Source organism: Egretta garzetta, unplaced genomic scaffold (genome assembly GCF_000687185.1).
Source record: "Egretta garzetta isolate BGI_Z169 unplaced genomic scaffold, ASM68718v1 scaffold760, whole genome shotgun sequence".
Lineage (NCBI taxonomy): Eukaryota > Metazoa > Chordata > Aves > Pelecaniformes > Ardeidae > Egretta > Egretta garzetta.
The window spans coordinates 183,044-201,124 of NW_009258217.1; the positions used below are offsets into that span (position 1 = coordinate 183,044).

The 18,081-nt window shown below is 37.1% G+C and overlaps 1 protein-coding gene across 6 annotated transcripts in view; it reads right to left on the reverse strand.

Annotated features, from left to right (window-relative positions):
• RALGPS2 (Ral GEF with PH domain and SH3 binding motif 2) overlaps nt 1–18,081 on the reverse strand; it is a 100,652-nt gene that overhangs the window by 69,791 nt on the left and 12,780 nt on the right. For all 6 annotated transcript variants that reach the window (XR_004842281.1, XR_004842242.1, XM_035897525.1 and 3 more), the window contains exons 3-4: nt 15,760–15,810; nt 7,153–7,236 (exon numbers count right to left, since the gene is read on the reverse strand). Coding sequence is in view for 4 of the 6 variants with exons in the window: in XM_035897525.1 (XP_035753418.1) it covers nt 7,153–7,236; nt 15,760–15,810 (135 nt within the window). In the remaining 2 variants the exon portion in view is untranslated. The remainder of the gene's footprint in view (nt 1–7,152; nt 7,237–15,759; nt 15,811–18,081) is intronic.

Sequence of the window (18,081 nt, forward strand, 5' to 3'; positions counted from 1 at the left end):
GGAAAATGGAAGAATTGAAAAAAAAAAAAAAAAAACACCACAAAAAACCCCCCCACAACACCACGAAAAAACCCACAAACATCTTGCATAACAACTGCTTTCCTTTGGTCTGTTTGTCTAAGGCTGTATTAGCCAGGAAAGAATTAGCTCCGGAGCTCAGTTTTCTTTTTCCTTTCTTTTATTTTATTTTTTTTTTAAAAGCAAAGTATCTCCAGATAAACTGTGTTATCCTGGCAAATATTAAAAAATAGTTCTGTGCAAACAACAACTATAAAATACTTAAGTACTGAATACATAAATATTGAAGTATTTAACCATGCTTCAATATATTGTCAAAAAAATTAAACCTCAGTTTGATGTTCTGTTGTTGTTACACGGCTTGAGAAAGCTAACTGTTCCCTTGACTGATCAATGAGTTTCTAAGGAGATACCTTCCCTTTGAAGATCAAGGAAATTTTAGATTTTAAGATAGATTTTCATATCATAAAGAGTCAGGTAGGGACAACACACATATTGCTATGCCTTAAAATCCCAAATCTCTTTGGTTTCAAGTTAACAGAGCATTGATGATATAGGATGATATGATATAGGAGACCGCTTGTGGTAGGCCAGGCTATGAAACACTTGCTCAAAATACACAGCAATGCTCAACTGTTTTCATAGGGATTAAAAAACAAACAATTTACTATTTTGGCCCTGACTCCTATGAAAGTTCATTAGTATCACAGTGACATAAGCACTGTGCCACACAAGTACTTTTGTTTACTTAAAGAAGCCTGGCTTCCAACCCAGTCCCAGCCAGACCGAGTCTCAATGCTTCCAAGCTCACAGGAAAAACAAACTAAAACAAAACAGGAAACTTTCTTCGAATCTTAGAGCTGTCGAGTCCCTTCAGTGAAGCAAGCAGGAGATAAAGAACTAAACACACTTAACCATTTCCACTCCAACCACCTCCACTCCTCCTTGATGTGTTTTTACTAGCACCGACATTTGGGTTTGGCTGGTCCAGTCTATGCACTGGTATGTTTAGACAGCACCATAATCTAATGTATTCCAAATATTGAAAAATAAATAATTTATATAAACCCTTTTGTTTCAATAGGCCATTTTATTTTATCCAAGTTCGTTCTTAACATAAATCATATATATTTGTTTCAAACCTATTTTGTGGATATTTTGCTTCAAGTCCCCTCTCACAATGTTACTATTTCTCACACTGCCCCACCAATATCAATCAGTTAGACAACCCACAGCCTTTGGACATCGACGACTTTGATACCAGTTCAAGACAGCATTTAACCCTTGACATATATTTGTGTATTTATATTCTTCCCTATTAAGGTCAACCTAGAAAAACATGCTTAACTTTTGAGTGTATCTTTCCTTGAATCACAGCTTAAGCTTTTTAAAGTATCCCTTGCTTGCCTTATCTGAAATACTAGTTTTGTTATACTGGTGCTTTTAAGTTCATAGTCATTGGTTCCAAAACTAGTTATGCTTTCTGTGCTAATTAATAGATAGGCAAATTCAAGAGTCTCTCTTTAATGGAGCTTCTGGATCATTCTTCCAAATATCTATTAAAAACATCCTGATATGCTACACAAAAAGCATATAATGTAAAACAGACAGTACTGACCTTGCATCATTACAGCTAAGGTAGAATCCCCATCTTTTTGTTTTGTTTCCAAAGAAAGCACACTAACCTCTTCCCCCCCATTTTTAAATTTCTGATAACCCTAGTAAAATTTCACTATCATACTTCACTGCAACTAAGCAATACTACAATATGCGAGAAACTTCCGTCTCCTACATAAGGTTTGCATTTGGTTAAAACAAACAAAAAACCCCAAACAACAAAACCAAGCACAGTTTCACAGAGTAAGACAAAGATTGCCTTTCAAGTGGGATCTTTTGCTTTGAAACTGTTCCAATATATTGAGTCTAGTTGACAAGTTTCTCTAGTATTTTAAGCTCTGTGGCAGCACAGTTCCACTCCCATTTAAATAAAAACCTCAAGAAAGATTTTTTAATACAGATAGTCTTATAGCCAGGGGAGCAACTGTTACCTTTACCGAAACTATTAAATGTTTTCATATCAATGCCTAATAGTAATCTTCAAAACATACACGTTTCTTTCTTTGAAACTTATGATAAACACTTATTTTCCAAAAGTAGAGAGCGATGACAATTTTGCACTCTGACAGATTTACAGTTGTATGCAAGTGTACAACTAACTTTGAGAAGAAAGCTGAAAAAGGTATAGATCAGAGTTTTAAAATCATGTAAAGAAATTACATATTTAAAAGCAATACTTAATATTAGATGTGTAGATCTATGGAGTACCATGTAAAAATGTATTCTTCAAGAATAAAAGAATCCTGGCATGGAATGATTCAATTGATTTCTCTTCCCTGAACTCAATCTGTTTTTACAGGCACCACATATAATTATCACATAACTAATACTGGAAATACACTACTTCATTCTAAGTGGACTGCAATCAACTGCACATAATCATTACTGTTTCCAAAATGCTATCAGCAGATCAATTTGTTGTGAAGCAGCTGTTAGTGATTTAATATTCTCTTTACTTACAAAGTGAGAGCTGTTCATTGTTTTCCTCTGGCAAGTTGGGGGAAAAAGGAAAGAGACAGATGCACAATGCATAATTTAAACCCAGTGAAATTTCAAAGGTTAACAAAAGTTTGATGAAATTTATTCATACCTGATAAAGCCAAAAGTCACAATGACTTTCTTGATTACTTATTTTAGGTCTAAGCATTAGGAACCCTCAGGTAAGTGGGGCAGGTGCCCAAGAGGAACTACACTCTGTTGAGCAAACACCTGGGGTAAGAACTGAACACCAAGGTGGCAAACCAGGCAAGGAAGATGAAAATTGCTTACTCTATCGTGCCTTCTTATTCCCAGCTGCCACATTGCCTATCCCATAGGAATTCTTGGGTTTCACTGCTCCCGAAAGGATGGTGAATCTAAATACCTTACTATTGGAATGAATGAGTCCTCCACAATGACGCATTTGGAACGTAGGCCCGCACCATGTCAAAAGTTATCCAAAGTACTGTCTCAGTAAGCCAAAAGTTGAGGTACTAACATGAATAATAAGAACCTGCAACTGAAACAATACTTGCCCCTTTTGCCGCTCCTCTCCAGTCCCACTATACTTTGAAATATATCCCACTATATTTTGCAAATGGTATGCCCCTCAGCCACCAGAGCCACATGCAGCAGTTTACCAAAAAACTGGTTAGAGGCAAACTAACCTACCAGCTGAGCAGACATTAAATAGCTGGACATGTTTCCTCTTTATTACCTATTCCTTGACTCTTCAAGGCAGAGTTTCTCCTACAGGCTACTACGACTCCTATATCAATGATTTTGAAATGACACCTTAAAGAGAGCAGAAACAAACAAGAAAAAAGAAACAGGAAAGACAACCTAGAAATGCCTTCAAATCTTTTGGCTTTAAATGCATTCCAAACAACAGCCTAAGCACTGCAACATCTGAATGTGATGGAGCTGAAAATGTGAAAAACAGAAAGAGAAGCTACTTGTCCTGTTCCAGGTGATTTAATGGCGAACTGCAATGGCTTCTAGTACTTACTGACTGCCTGTTAAAAAAAAATACCTTTTTTCATTTCTTTGGAGATAATCAGTGGAACAGAGCCTCAGCCTGGCCTGCCTTGATTACACTGGTGACTCCACAAAACTCACTGACACGACAAAGACACACTCTAGGTTTTGCCACTGTTCTTGTTTCAGGGGTGTCTCGAGGACAATTCAGATTACCGTCAATGTATTTCTTTTAGACATTACAACCAGCAATAACCGGCATCTAAGAAAGGGTATTTTTCAAAAAACCAAAATTTTCAAGATATTAGGAAGGCTCTTAAGAAATCATTAGCAAAGATATTCTCAGTGAAGGAACCTCTCAGCTGACAGAGGGGCACATCCAACTTTTATAGCTGGAGAGAAAGCACACAAATGGTGTGACACTTAATTATAAATCTAAACCTTACAACATGAAAATCTTGCAGCTATATTTGTGTACATACCACTATATGGAATGTCTATACACAGACACTCAAAGAGAACCATAGACCACCTGTCACGGGCAACAATTTTAAAGGTAATCTATTATGTTTATATTTTTATTGCTCTTCTGGTGTTTCCCAAAAGCAAGCTACAGAAAGGGACAGTTCATAAATAAGTCTTAGTCCCTTTCTGACTGCATCATTTCTAGTGTGGCCTTCAGATGCAAAGCCAAAGGGAAGAGGGGGGAGAGAAACAGTACAAGAACTTGTATATGCAACTGCTCAAAGCCAGTCAGAGTGCTGCATTTTATTCAAGGTTCTCCTTTACCATACTGAAAAAATTTAAACAGCGACACAGGTCTTTTAGTCCATTGAAACATACTGAACAAACTTAAGGACACTACAGACCTTTGAGAGTCACCTAGTTTTATAATTTCTTTCAGATTGACCTATCTTTCAATCAAAAATAAAAGTTCCTTGAAACAAACGAAGCATAGTAGAAAAAGGAAATTAAGACAGATGAAATAGCCAGTGACCACCAACAACTATCTACCATGCACTCTGGGATAATGAAAATATATAAGGCTCCCTTTAGCAGCTAGCAATGCTTTCCAGGGAGACAGGACTACTAACTGTTATGAAGAAAAGTATTACCAAAAGGTGGGTAATTTCTAGCATCTTATTCTCTTTACTGCCTTTGTTGTATGCATATAGCCAGTTTTGTATGGATTTTTAGAAAAACTAAGACTGAACAAAACCAAGAATATCACCCATCAATGAGTAATACAGTGAACAGATTTGATAAGTGTTCCACAGAGTAAAATATAGAAACACATTTTTTAAAATATTAAAATCCAAAATGGTCACAAACCCAAAAAGTCAGGATGAATAAAAAGGGGAGACTTAAGATAGGATTACAATAATAAACTAAAGGGATTTGGCTGGCATGATCAAATTCCTATATGTTAGTCTAAAAATACTGTATTTAGAAGTTTTCTAAACACTATTTAACAATAAAGTTAGTATTTTAGCAACATCTAACATCTTTAAGAGGTACTTTTAAAGTTCACCTATCTCCTCCTGGTTCTGGCCAGCTGTACAAGGCAAACCTTCCTTCCCTCTGTCCTTAACATATTTTACAGGTTAGATATTTTCAAACAGTGGTTCTGTAATGACAAATGTTCAGTTTGCAGACAGCTAGTTACTCACTCCCGTGATAAGGTTTCCCCTCCTTCCTTCTAAGCCTATTTTACCAATTCTTTAATATGCCTGAAACTTTCTGTTCAGCCAATTTCTGCAGTTCTTTAGCGAGGTTTCAGTTGAATATGAGGAAAAACTTCTTTACTCTAAGGGTGACAGAGCACTGGAACAGGCTGCCCAGGGAGGTTGTGGAGTCTCCTTCTCTGGAGATATTCACAGCCCGCCTGGTCGAAGTCCTGTGTAGAATGCTCTAGGAGAGCCTGCTCTAGCAGGGGGGTTGGACTAGATGATCTCCCGAGGTCCCTTCCAACCCTTGCGATTCTGTGATTATACAGTAACAAATGAGAAGCGAGGTCCTTGATGAGGTAGCGCTGCCTAACATGGCACTTACTACAAAAACATTTCAGCATATTCAGCAAAAGAAAACGTTTCTTTGAAGAGGAAACTTACATGAATAAACAAGACAGGAACATGTTTCCTAGAGGTGGTCAATGCTCCAAGCCTGTCTGTGTTTAAGAGGCATTTGGACAATGCCCTTAACAACAGGCTTTAACTTTTGGTCAGCCCTGAATTGGTCAGGCAGTTGGACTAGATGTTCAGCGTAGGTCTCTTCCAAATAAAAAGGACTATTCTAGTCTAAGACCGCAAACATTGGAATCACTGGCATACCACATATCACAATATTAGTGTAAAAAGTGTAGTGTAAAAGTAGCCTCAGGCTGGATATATAGTCCAATACAGGAGCAACTTCAGAAGCTAGATCAGGAAAATTTTAACTAAATGCAACCCAAAAAACCCCAAAACAAAATAATGAAGCCCCAACCCCAAACCTCCAGACTTCAATAGATGGTATGGTCACAATAAGTTTGTGGTGTAACATTTCTCTTCAGTCAAGAGGAAAAATCAGGCAAGTGTCCAAAACCCATGCCCAGACAAACATTTCAGTCATCAGAAGGCTAAGAAATGTTTTAAGTGCTGTCAATGAGAAGTAATAGGATTTGGTCATATCCTGAATGGCAGCAATAATGAAAAGTGAGAAAGTACACAACAATTTATAAAAAAACAACAAACAAACCTAAACTTAAGAGGTTAGAGATTTGGACCGAGTTTTAGATTGTTAACAAAGATGTCTGTAAATCTGAGACTGTGTACAGAAGACAGTTCTGGAATAGAGCTTGTAAGTTTGAGACATTATTAAAAATTTACAAGAGGAGAGATGAGGGTAATAGAATTACTTCATCTGAAATACAAAAATATGGCATTACACAAAAAAAGCATTACAGTTTTGAGACTTGATTGGCTAACTACATAGCTGGAGTCCTATGGCTTTAATTGGGGAGAAAGCTAAAATTCTGATCTTAATTTAAAAGTTGATTTTACACAGAAAAATTTTTAAGTAAGAAAGTCATAAAGTTTTATACAGTAAAATTGTTTGGAATTTTTAAAGTCTGCCCAGAATCATCTTAAAAAGGTAACTATACTGACACAAGGCTTATATTTCGGGGGGTGAGGGGGTGGGAAATCTATGTGGAGCAAAAGACACTCAACTAACACAGAAAGAAATTAGATATTACTACTCCAGAAATCCTGTATGGTAAGCCTTTAAACTGTAATTACGATTCTGTCTTTATGTAAAGGACAGTCAGCATTTATGGGGAAAAACCCCGTTCACTTAGTATTTTCCTGTTTCATCAATAACTGCTGTTTAAAACAAAAAAACAGGTACTACTTCAGTACTGTTTCTGTCTTTCTGTATACCCTTAAGATAAGGAACTCCTTAAGGCAGATACTTTTAAGTACTCAAGTAATCAGCTGTGATCAGTAATAAAAGCGATGTTCCAGAACACTTAATTCCCCAGACTTTTTAAACACGTACATGACACTGGAAAAAATAACTCACGTGATTGAATCTTCTGGTGAAAGCAACAGCATTTGGTGCAGAACTGTATTTCTCTTTTTTATTCCAGCCACAGCTTGCCAGCTCCTGGGAGAACAAGGATGAAAATTCATTTTTTTAAATGAGTGCATAACACACACTCAGAGCCAAGAGCATGTAGAGACACAAATCTTAAGTTTCAAAATAACTTAACAGAGCAATAATACTTTGAAGAAATAGTTACACTTATTCTGATTTCTTCTGTAAATTGAGATTCCACAAGTATAATTTCTGAATTGCTTTGAATTATTAGATTTTTATAATTTCTCTTTTGTTGAATTAGGGACTTCTTTTTAATTCAGCTCTTATTAGAAACCAGTGAAATAATTCAAGATCTATTTTGTTACCACAGAAAATCCTGCTTTAAATGTGAATCTGAGCTAGGGAAAGCAGCATGTTCTTTTGGTTTTAATTGCTTTCTGAAGATACTTAAAGTCTACTGAGAAGATACACCTCATTAACTCAATCTAGACATGTCCCATTATTTTAACGTGGCATGTTGCATTAAAGAAATACCAAAATTGTCATCTTTTGCAGCAACAATAAGAGAAATGCTATTTCCAGTTTTTCCCTTCCAAAGGAGCCAATTTTATTTTAAGTTGAACAACACTCAGCACTTATAGTTTTGCGGAGCAAAAGAGAGCAAAGAGGACCTGCTTAAAAGATAAAAAAATAAATCACATAGTTCCTGTATTTAAGTCCCTAAACCTAAAACATGTAAGCCTCAAACTAACAAATTACTTGTAAAGCCTGAAAAAGCATTACTTTATAACTACAAAGTTACAAGGCCTCTTACTTGTCTGTAAAACTGCAACTACATCATATTCCTTGTTATTTACTCCCACTTAATAAAAATAAAGCAGTTTTAATTAAAACTTATAAAAAACTAAATGTACCAAAATGAGCTCTTCTATTTGCATGCAGCAACATACAGAATAGACGCATTACGTACAGCACACAACCTATTCAACAATGCTACCAAGACAAATGAATACAGAGACAGCTTTAATAATTAAAGGGGCATACTAGCAAAGTACAGCCTTTCATTTTCATTTATTCATGCTTTCTTTCCACATCTTCCATACTGAAGCACTCTCAAGTTTTATCACCACATTGAAAACTACTTACTGAAACCAGTATCACACTGTATATCCAGCTAACAAATAATGTAGGTAAGTTGACTCAATGTGTAACCAATATTTGTGCTATTTAAGACAGTCATAGTTTAAAATAATTTGGTATCTGGATATTCTAAGTTCCAAAGGTTTTTTTTGTTTTTGTTTGGTTGGTTTTTTAGTCAGGAACTTCTTAACATCTTTTCAACCAACGTCCCAAAACTACTAGAGAGTCTCATGCCAATTAAGATAGACCTTGAATTCTTCCATTTGTTGAAGTTTGTGTCACGCTGGTATTTATCATAGAATCGTTTAGATTGGAAAAGACCTCTAAGATCATCAAGTCCAATCGTTAAACTAACCCTGACATCCCACCGCTAAGCCATGTCCCTAAGCACCACATCTACCCATCTTCTTAATACTTCCAGGGTTGGTGACTCGACCACTTCCCTGGGCAGCCTGTTCCAATGCTTGACAACCATTTCAGTGAAAAAATTTTTCCTAATGTCTAACCTAAACCTGCCCTGGCACAATTTGAGACCATTTCCCCTCATCCCATTGCCCATTATGAGAGAGAAGAGGCTGACCCCCACCTCACTACACCCTCTTCAGGTAGTTGGAGAGGGCAATAAAGTCTCCCCTCAGCCTCCTTTTCTCCAGGTTAAACAATCCCAGTTCCCTCAGCCACTCCTTGTAAGACTTGCACTCCAGAACCCCCACCAGTTTTGTTGCTCTCCTCTGGACATGTTTCAGCAACGCAACATCTTTCATGAAGTGAGAGGCCCAAAACTGAACACAGTTCTGAACACAGTATTTGTTAGAGAAGACTCCAAGATGCTCCTGTCCACAGGCACTGGGAGGAATACAGAGTCTTCAGCTTTGTATTTAGGGCCATTCCTTCAAACATCACTAGCAAGTTCTGCCATCAAAACCTATCCTGAAAAGGGCCAGCGTGTTCAGCATGGGAACATGCCCACCTCCTTATATCTGCACTTCAACGACTATGCACAAGACAACCACGCAGCCCTGAGTCGCTCCTATTGCAAAGGGAAGTGGGCTATGGGAGAAGGAAGCCATCCAAAAGACTCTTGTTTACATTGTCTATCCCTCAGCATCTTCCTGTGCTGCAGTTTCCATTGGAATAACAATTCACAAATCTGGGAGAATACAAGGTGATTCATCCTTACTGGCATCTGATGATTACACTTCCTTACCAGCAGAAAAAAAGAAAATATTAGTTGCCGTCTCAGGTTTAGAGAAAGCATGGCAATTTCTTAATAATTATGGGCATGTCCTTGTTCTATTTCAATTCTCATAATTGAGTGAAAAAAACAATGATGATTCTGGGCAGAAGTTACCCATTGCCCAGGTATCATACATCTAAGGGCTTACATGGTACAGACATCAGAAGCAGACCTGGCTTAGCAAGCACTGAGGTTTGTGGCACTGATGCGATTAGCAACAGAAATGTTAATTTTTAAGTAGGAAGCATTACCAAGAATCTTTAGAAAGTATGTAAGTAGCAGTATTAGTGTTAAGGTCAAATTTGTATTTATACACTTAAAATTAGAAGTCTAATATCATTTGGGCACAGATGCAAGATCTCACGGGCAGCGAGGGAGGGGCAGCGAGGGAGGGGCAGCGAGGGAGGGGCAGCATCTCATTATTATTTCAAAGAGGAGGTCTCCCTGTTTTGACAGAAGACTTGGATAACTGAAGCCTCTGCTCCAGAAAAATTCTGTTGAGATTTTTCCTTATCTGAATGGAAAGAGAAAGGCATGACTGGCAGAGAATAAATGTTTTGGTAAATAAGATGGAAATCTAAACAATGAGCCAGCAGAAATAGCTCCTGGAACACATTCCTAGCAGATTCTCCTAAGACTGTTTCTGTATTTCTAGGCCTGAGGCTGGTTATAAGGTTGTACATAGAGTTGTACATTATCATCCTTACCTTGGAGTCAAATGTGTTTTCATGCAGTCTTATATAAAAAGTAAAGACTTCATTGTACTTTATTGATCATATCACATACTGTTTAAAACTTTAAAATTCTAGTTCAGTTAAGAGTATTAAAAAAACCACAAAACAACCCACCACAGCTGACAAATCAGAAGTTTTCCAAGTTAAAAAAAGGACAAAAAATATTATTCAACATTACTAGAGGTTTTTATCATTTCCCCCCACCACTAGAGCTAAACACATGAAGTGTTGGACAATGGCAATGTTCTGTGATCTTGCACTCAAAGGATATTACAAGGTCACCACATTTTGCTCCAGCCCAGTGACTCCTAAATAGTGCTACACGTGCTCCTGGTCTACATGAACCCTTCAAAGGCACAGCAGCTCCCAGCTCCACCTGCATGCAGCACTTGCTTCAACCACTCTTCTACTAGCTCTCCTTTCTCTTCCTCCCCCAAAACCTTTGAACTTTGTAGTAAGACTGCAAACTGAAATAGTCATTTGTGGAGTGTACAACAGGACACAGAGGCACAGGGTTGAGGTATACGAGGAGATGGGACAGTTACGGGGAGATTTGGACTCCTAGATTTGAGGGCGGAAAAGATTATGAAGTCAGACTACAGGAGGTAGGAGGCAGAAGTTGTCAACTGGAGACAGAGTAGAAAAACTACATCGTAACATATTTAGCATCAAGATAATTTGAAAATACATGGGTACAGTAGAGAGAATATAGGTATGAGATTGAGATGGTTCCAGAGTATATGGGGTCCCAACTAAAACAACAGAGCCAAAGGCACGTCCTCCCCTATACATGCTTGAAGCACAGCACAGAAGCAGAAGTAACAGACAAAGCAGTCCCAGTAACTGCTAGCGACAACAAATTTGAAAATGCTTTGGCTCTAGCCACATTCTTGAGTGAAAGCATTTACTACTGGATACTGCAAAGCCAAAGATCCTGCTCCTGACTGGAGACGTACACATCAAAATCCTTTTACAGAGGTGCCGAGGCACAGTTACACAGGGACCTGTGCTATCAGTTCAGATTCTTCAACAGCTTAAGCCAACATCTACACTGCTGTTTAGGGACAGATGTAGGAGAGGCACAGACTTCTCAGAGTTCAAAAAGCCTTTTTTCCCCTCCCTTTAGTTAGTGTAAGAAATACTTCTCCAACTCACTTGCAAGACCTCTCTCCCCTGTACAGCCAGCTTTTTCTCTTGGCTATAAAACCAAAATTAGTTTCCCTTTGCTGCCTGTCCACAGTTTCTCAGCATTATTACCTGACCACTCTGCTTCAGCAGAAACTCTGTTGTACACAACCTTCTTCCTCACTAGAACCTGCTTGCCTTAACTCACTGCCCTTGACACTGCTCATCCCACCACCCTAAGATGGCAACAACAGAACAGAAGCCACCAAGGTTTTTGCCTTCACTGCATTTGGTCTGGGAGAAGTACAATGCAGTCCTAACGAGCATGGACCTAACTCTGCACACACTATTGCAATAAAGCACACTAATTTGCTGAATTGGAATTCAGAACCCATTTTATACTTCTATAAAAATACTATGTTTTTGCTAAAGAGCCTGTGCTGCCTGTTCCATTACTCAAGTTCAGGTATGTTTCTTTGATCTTCCTCTAGAATTGCACTTTTTCCACCACAAGTTTCAAACCTGAAGTATTCACAAGGACTATTTTCTTAGTCTGCCAGTCAACTCAAGCACAGGAGCTACATCACTACAACTACTCACTTCTTATTTTGTGTAATTTATTTAAAATGAGGTGCAACACTGAAAGGTTTAGGCTCAAGAACACAAAAGGTGAACTTTCTTCATAACTCATTTTGTTCTTCATTCCTTTTTGAGTAACTTTATTTTCCTTAAAATACTACAGGAACACTTAAATTACAACCTGTACTACATGGCATAAAGATAGACTGCACTTCTCATTAAAATCTTTATATATGGCTCAAAGTAAAAGTTTCAAAAATAGGAGGTGAGAAAAAGCAAGCATTAATAGTGTAACCATTATACAACTTCAGAACAAGTAGAGATGAAGATTCAGGAAGTGAACTTTTTTTTTTTTTCTTCACTGCCCAGCCTAGTGAAGCATTGGGGATAAAGAAGTTAAAGACAATATCCCAGTAAAGATTTTCAAGTGTGAGTCCATATGGGTAAATAATTTTGGAGGATGTATTAGAATATGTAAAATAAGTAATCATATTTTCCAATGAAAGCAAGTTGATGTGTTCTTGGAAGGTGACATCTGGTATTTCATTAACATTAACCTAGCTACCAGCAGCACAACCGAGCAAGTCTATGACTACCTTTTTGCTTCATAGTCACTGCTCTCTAGAGAGCCACAACCACTACAAAAAGAAGAAAACAAAAACCAGCATACCACTTGTCATTTATGGGGGATTAGACAGAAATTATACGATTGACTTGGGGAACTCCACCTTTTTTTGTTTCCCAAAAACAAAAATGCAAATCAGCTGCTTTCATAAAGACAGAAGTTCATGTAGTGAAGGTGTGTTTTTATTATCTTAATTTCTTATACTGCAGCCATTGATTATTAATTAACAAAGAAAGAGTAACTCCTTTTACTTTCTTTTCTCAGAAGTAACTTGCAGGCATTTTTAATGATGGAGAAAGGTGGTTTCCAGTATCACTTGGAGTGATACACCCTGCTTAAAGCTCAGGCATGTCACTATATACTACCTAAGCATTGGTAACTGTTCAAGTCTATCTTCTGGCTCACCCTAAATGTAAAGTGATGCACTGTACCTTAATCCTGAGTTATCTGGGCTACACTAAGCTCCCTGTCCATTTTTTCCTAAGAGCATGAAACAGTAAGCCGTAGTGGATGATATGTAGGAACTCTAGCATACACATGCACCCATGATATCTGCAGGAAATTTGAATATAGGCAGAAACAATTACATTTCTTTGCTACAGAGAGAGGCAAAAGGCTGAAGAAGTATACAAGTGTGTACTATGAGTATGTTCACTGATTTAGATCCTAAAAGAAAAATGACTATATGTTGCTGTAAAAAGTTATTCAGCTCTGGTATTTGTTAAGATAATCAAGATGAATCAAGACGAAATTCTGATGCTGCTTTAAAAAACCCCCAAAATGTACAATACTTTAAGAAAAGATTTTAACACAATGAAGAAGATGCAACACAGTAATTTAGATAGTAAAGAAAAACTATGATATTTAAAGAATACTGTTCACACACCCTAAATATGGTGAAAATTCATCAGTTTTAAAAATTAAGCATCTTGGAATACAACTTTCAGAACCCTTATTTCAGAAAACAAATGAAAACACATTAAAGGCTAAAAATATTAATCCATATACAATTCTACAGAGTTTGGGAAGTTTAGAAGCTCTTTCATACAGGTAAAAATCAGCTCAACATTGTTATTTTTCTAATTACAAATTCAACAGTGTTTGAGTGCACACATCAGGGCATGTGTAAAGATTTACAAGTTGAATCAAGATACGGATATGGCCCACAGTATCGTAGGTGTTTCAAAGAAACTCAGAAACCTACACCACCTCATTAATCTGCTGTCAAAACACCTTTAGGCAAACTACATGTTTCATGCCTGGTTTCCCCTTCTGCAAAACAAGAAAGCATTTTAATTGTCTAGCTTCTTCTGACCCGAAAGTTAATCCATATTCCCCTTTTCCACAGGGGATTAACACAATTTAGAGGCACATCAGATAGTAGACCAAGGTCTGTCATCTTCTATCTGATGGAGCACTGATGGATAGATAAAACTTGCACACTGTCAGTGCCTTCAACTGTTTTTGTGCAAACACTGGAGAAGTGTCAAAACAGCTACCCTTCCCTCATATGGGTATTTTCCAGTGACGGCATCACATGCATTTTTCATGATGGAGTACATACAGATTTCTTAAAACAAATTACTTTTCGATATATGTCACCTACTCTCTCACAGTTTTTGCTGTAGATTAGTTTCACTATTCTATTCTGCTTTTCCCTTTTATGGTTTACAATAATGAGTTAGAAGAGACATGAAAATTAAATGTACTTTCTTGACATCTCCTCTCCCAGAGACTTTCTGTAGGTCTGCTCACACAACAAACTGAGATACAAGAGGTAGCATTAAAATAAGTGATAAAGTATGGAGTACTTGATCACTGCCAGTATATCTAACTTGCTTGCTTCCATGTGGTTGTTACACAGCTGACCGCTCATCCTGTGCAGCGCTGGAAGCAGACCGCAAAGAATAAATTACCACCAAGCTCAAGCAGTGGAATTTCTTTATCAGCAGATCATTAGGAAAAGTCCTAACTAGTTAAATTGGCTTTTTGATTTTTCGATATCCAGTACTTTGAAGATCAGTGTAACTAGAGATGAGGCACTGTGTAAAAGCAGCCAGAGCTTATTCAACTTCAACACTCAGGGTACAGGGGGAACCCTACAGAGCAGTAATGCTTAAGATTAGAAAAAGTAGTACATAAACACACGTATGAGGAAAACATTGAAAAGAATCAGATAAAAGGGTAAAATGCTTTAAAGTTTTGGAAAAGAGCTTTAAAAAAATAAGATATATCCTATTAGAAGATGAGGATAAATATATTCTGCCAACCAAAAGGACTTTAAGGATGCCCAGAAAAAACAGCCAGTGAGATCAAATGGGAGGCTCTTTGAAGGATTTAAAAAAGCAAACAAAAAACCCCCAAACACCCACACAAATCCACATGGGTTAGGAAACAGCTTGCTGAAATCATGAAAGCTAAATCATTACAACATTTTCAAGTATAGATCAAAAGGAAGCCTTCAAAAAAATTTGTGGGTACACAAGCGATGAAATCTATAAACACAACCAAGAGATTCAGCAGGTTTCTCAACTGAAGCAAAATATTCTTCAGTGGGCCACAAGAGCGACATGACAAAAGCCTGCTACCAATAAAATAGCTTATGATAGTCTAAAAGGTGACTGATGAGCTGAAAAAGACTTCTACGCTACCGATAAAGTGAACAGTAAACTGAAAAATAAACCTTCAAAAGCGCAAAACAATGTCCACAGGAAAATACTAATTGTACAGCAACAAGGATAAGCAAATTCATCATTTACTACAGCCACTGTGAAGTGGTGAAAACAATAGTTCAACTCAGGCTTTCAAATCAGAAAGGAATATGGCATTATAAGAAAAAAAAACTGAAAACATATCATCAATATATTATCCTAATATGTCCACAAATCAAACCCATCTTGAATACAGGATGCCATTACAGCCATTTTTTTTTTTTTTTTTTCCCAAAAAAAAGATATGAACCAGTTAGGGAAACTCAGGACAGGATGAGGTATGGCATGATGTATCAGGAGCTGAAACCTAAAACATTATGATCAGAACAGCAAATCAAGATGTTTATAATTCAGAAACATTAAAACCCAGACACTTCATCTCTAGCACTAGCTGAACATGTTTCAGTACCAGTATTTCACCAGTATTTCAGTACTTACCTCTGGCTGAATTGCTTTAAATACAGGAACATCCATTAGTGTTATCTGACCCTGAAATAAGAAAAAAAAATAGTTAAGCTCAAAATTAACCTCACATTCTATTAAGTTGCTGTGCTGCATGACAACTGTATTTGTTTTGTTTCCTGTTATTATTTGACTTTCATTTTGTAGCTAATTTTCAGAGGTTTTGGCTCCTAATACAGAGCCATCCTGCAAAACCAGAGAATAAAGTGCTCCAAACTTTACATTTAATAAAATAAACAGATTATGAGAAATTGTTCACAGGAGCATAATCCTGCAGTTACATATGCAAAGTCAGAGCTTGAACTTGGAAACACTATATAAGAAGCTATCGAAGAATACAAGGAACTAACTTTAAAGAGAAACTGCCCTTAAGCAACCAAACTCTGAATCTTAGTCTAGGCATTACACAATTTTATTGAAACATCCCTAAAATTTTTCAGATCAATATTTGAACCATATCTGAATAACTAAGCTAAGTAATTGTTCAGTTGCACAGCAACAGTTAAATACAGCCATATCACTTCCAGCAAGTCGGAACCAGTAACTACATTTTCTTTCTGACATGTCTGTTTAGCTTTGAAAAAGGTACAAGAGAACTCAAGAGTCAAAAGACCAGATTTTACATTTTGAAACATATCACAGAGCCTTATTTTAAGCATACAATTTAGGACTGCTGTCTGCCTATGTATGCAGAAGAAAGAGACCATCTCTTTCAAGAGTATATAAGTAACCCAGAAATACCGGTCCCATCCAAGTTAGATATCACAAATACCCTTTTAACAGTGAATCCAGACACCTTGCTTTGTTTCCTCAGATGCAAGCTGCATTGCTTTATTCCCATTTCCTTGACAATGGCAGTTCCCCCATTTACACACACAAGGGTACACACCGACAGCTTTGTGACCCTCACAAATAGCAATTTCCATTGAATGCCATTGTTGGAGAGCAAAATAGCTTCTCAGATAAAGCCAACCTTGTAGAAAATTTTTAACTAGGATACTCTAGTTGAAAGAAAGCAGGTGCAAAGAGATGCACCTGCTCTAATGAGAGAAGTGACATGTTTTGCCAAAGATGACCAAATCTACATTTTGTAGCAGATCTCTGTGACCTCTAAATCTACTTTTAGGTATGAATTCTAGCAATCAAATGTGAACACAAAAGATTATATAATTCAGTCCCAGTTTCTGTAACCGACATACTGGACACAATCATCTGGTATTTTGAAGTACAGTATCATAGAAGTAACAAGCCCTTCATGAGTTTTCTTTTTACAAACTTTCTCTCCTGGGCTCTGCTTTAGTTGGCTGCTCCTTCTTCCAAACGATGATGTTTTAAAGCTATATTAGATTTTTCTAACATTGGCCTAAAGTGCGATTAAATCAGGCCAATTTGACTGAATCCACATACTCAACTACAAACAAGACCACATACACAAAGGTGTTCAGATCTGCACATTTGTGAGTAGCAGTAAATCCTGGACAAAGTTTTAGATAAACAGACATTCTTGATCTTGTAACATAAATACATTTGCATGTATGAGGCATATGATTTGTACCTACCATTCATTAATATCCATAAACTATTTAAATGCCAGTTTAAAAAAGAATCCCCGAACTACCACTTTTGTATGTGGTTTAGCAATCAACTGATCAGCTGCAGCATCTGTCTTGACATCACAAATTATACTGTACCTTAAAAGTTCAGATGAAGGCAAAGATATCCAACATACCCCCAAAGTTTGTTTTAAGCAGCAGACTAGTAAGACTAGTAAAAACAGAAATTCAGGAATATAGTAGGCCAAATACTCTGCCTTCAACATAACTTCTCTTGCACCAACAGCAATGACAGTAAAAACATGTAATAGACTTTTGCCAAAAACAAAAGATGCCTTTTAAACTGAAAGCAACCTTGCTAACTGAAACCATTCTATTCTTTTATTATGAGGCCTACGAAAAAGCGTCTTATTCTCAGAGGAATAAAAATGGTTTATTTTCCTAAAATTAGAGACTCTTTCAGTGTTATTTTTTAGGCCATCAAGGTCAGAAATACGGAAATCTTCACAGGAAGCTTTTTTTCAATAGGGTTAGTTTTATCCTGCCACAAAGAGTACTGACAGCAACAAGTCATTGCTGGTGAGGGAAGTGGACAAGTTTGTGAAAGTGCACCCAAACATAAACTATTCCAATGATGGTTAATAAAACTTTGCTTTTCAAGGATTTTGAATGTGTGGACAATGCTGGTAGTTTTCCATGCTATTATCCACCTTTTTCTAACCTGAAGAGGTTATCTGGGGAAGGA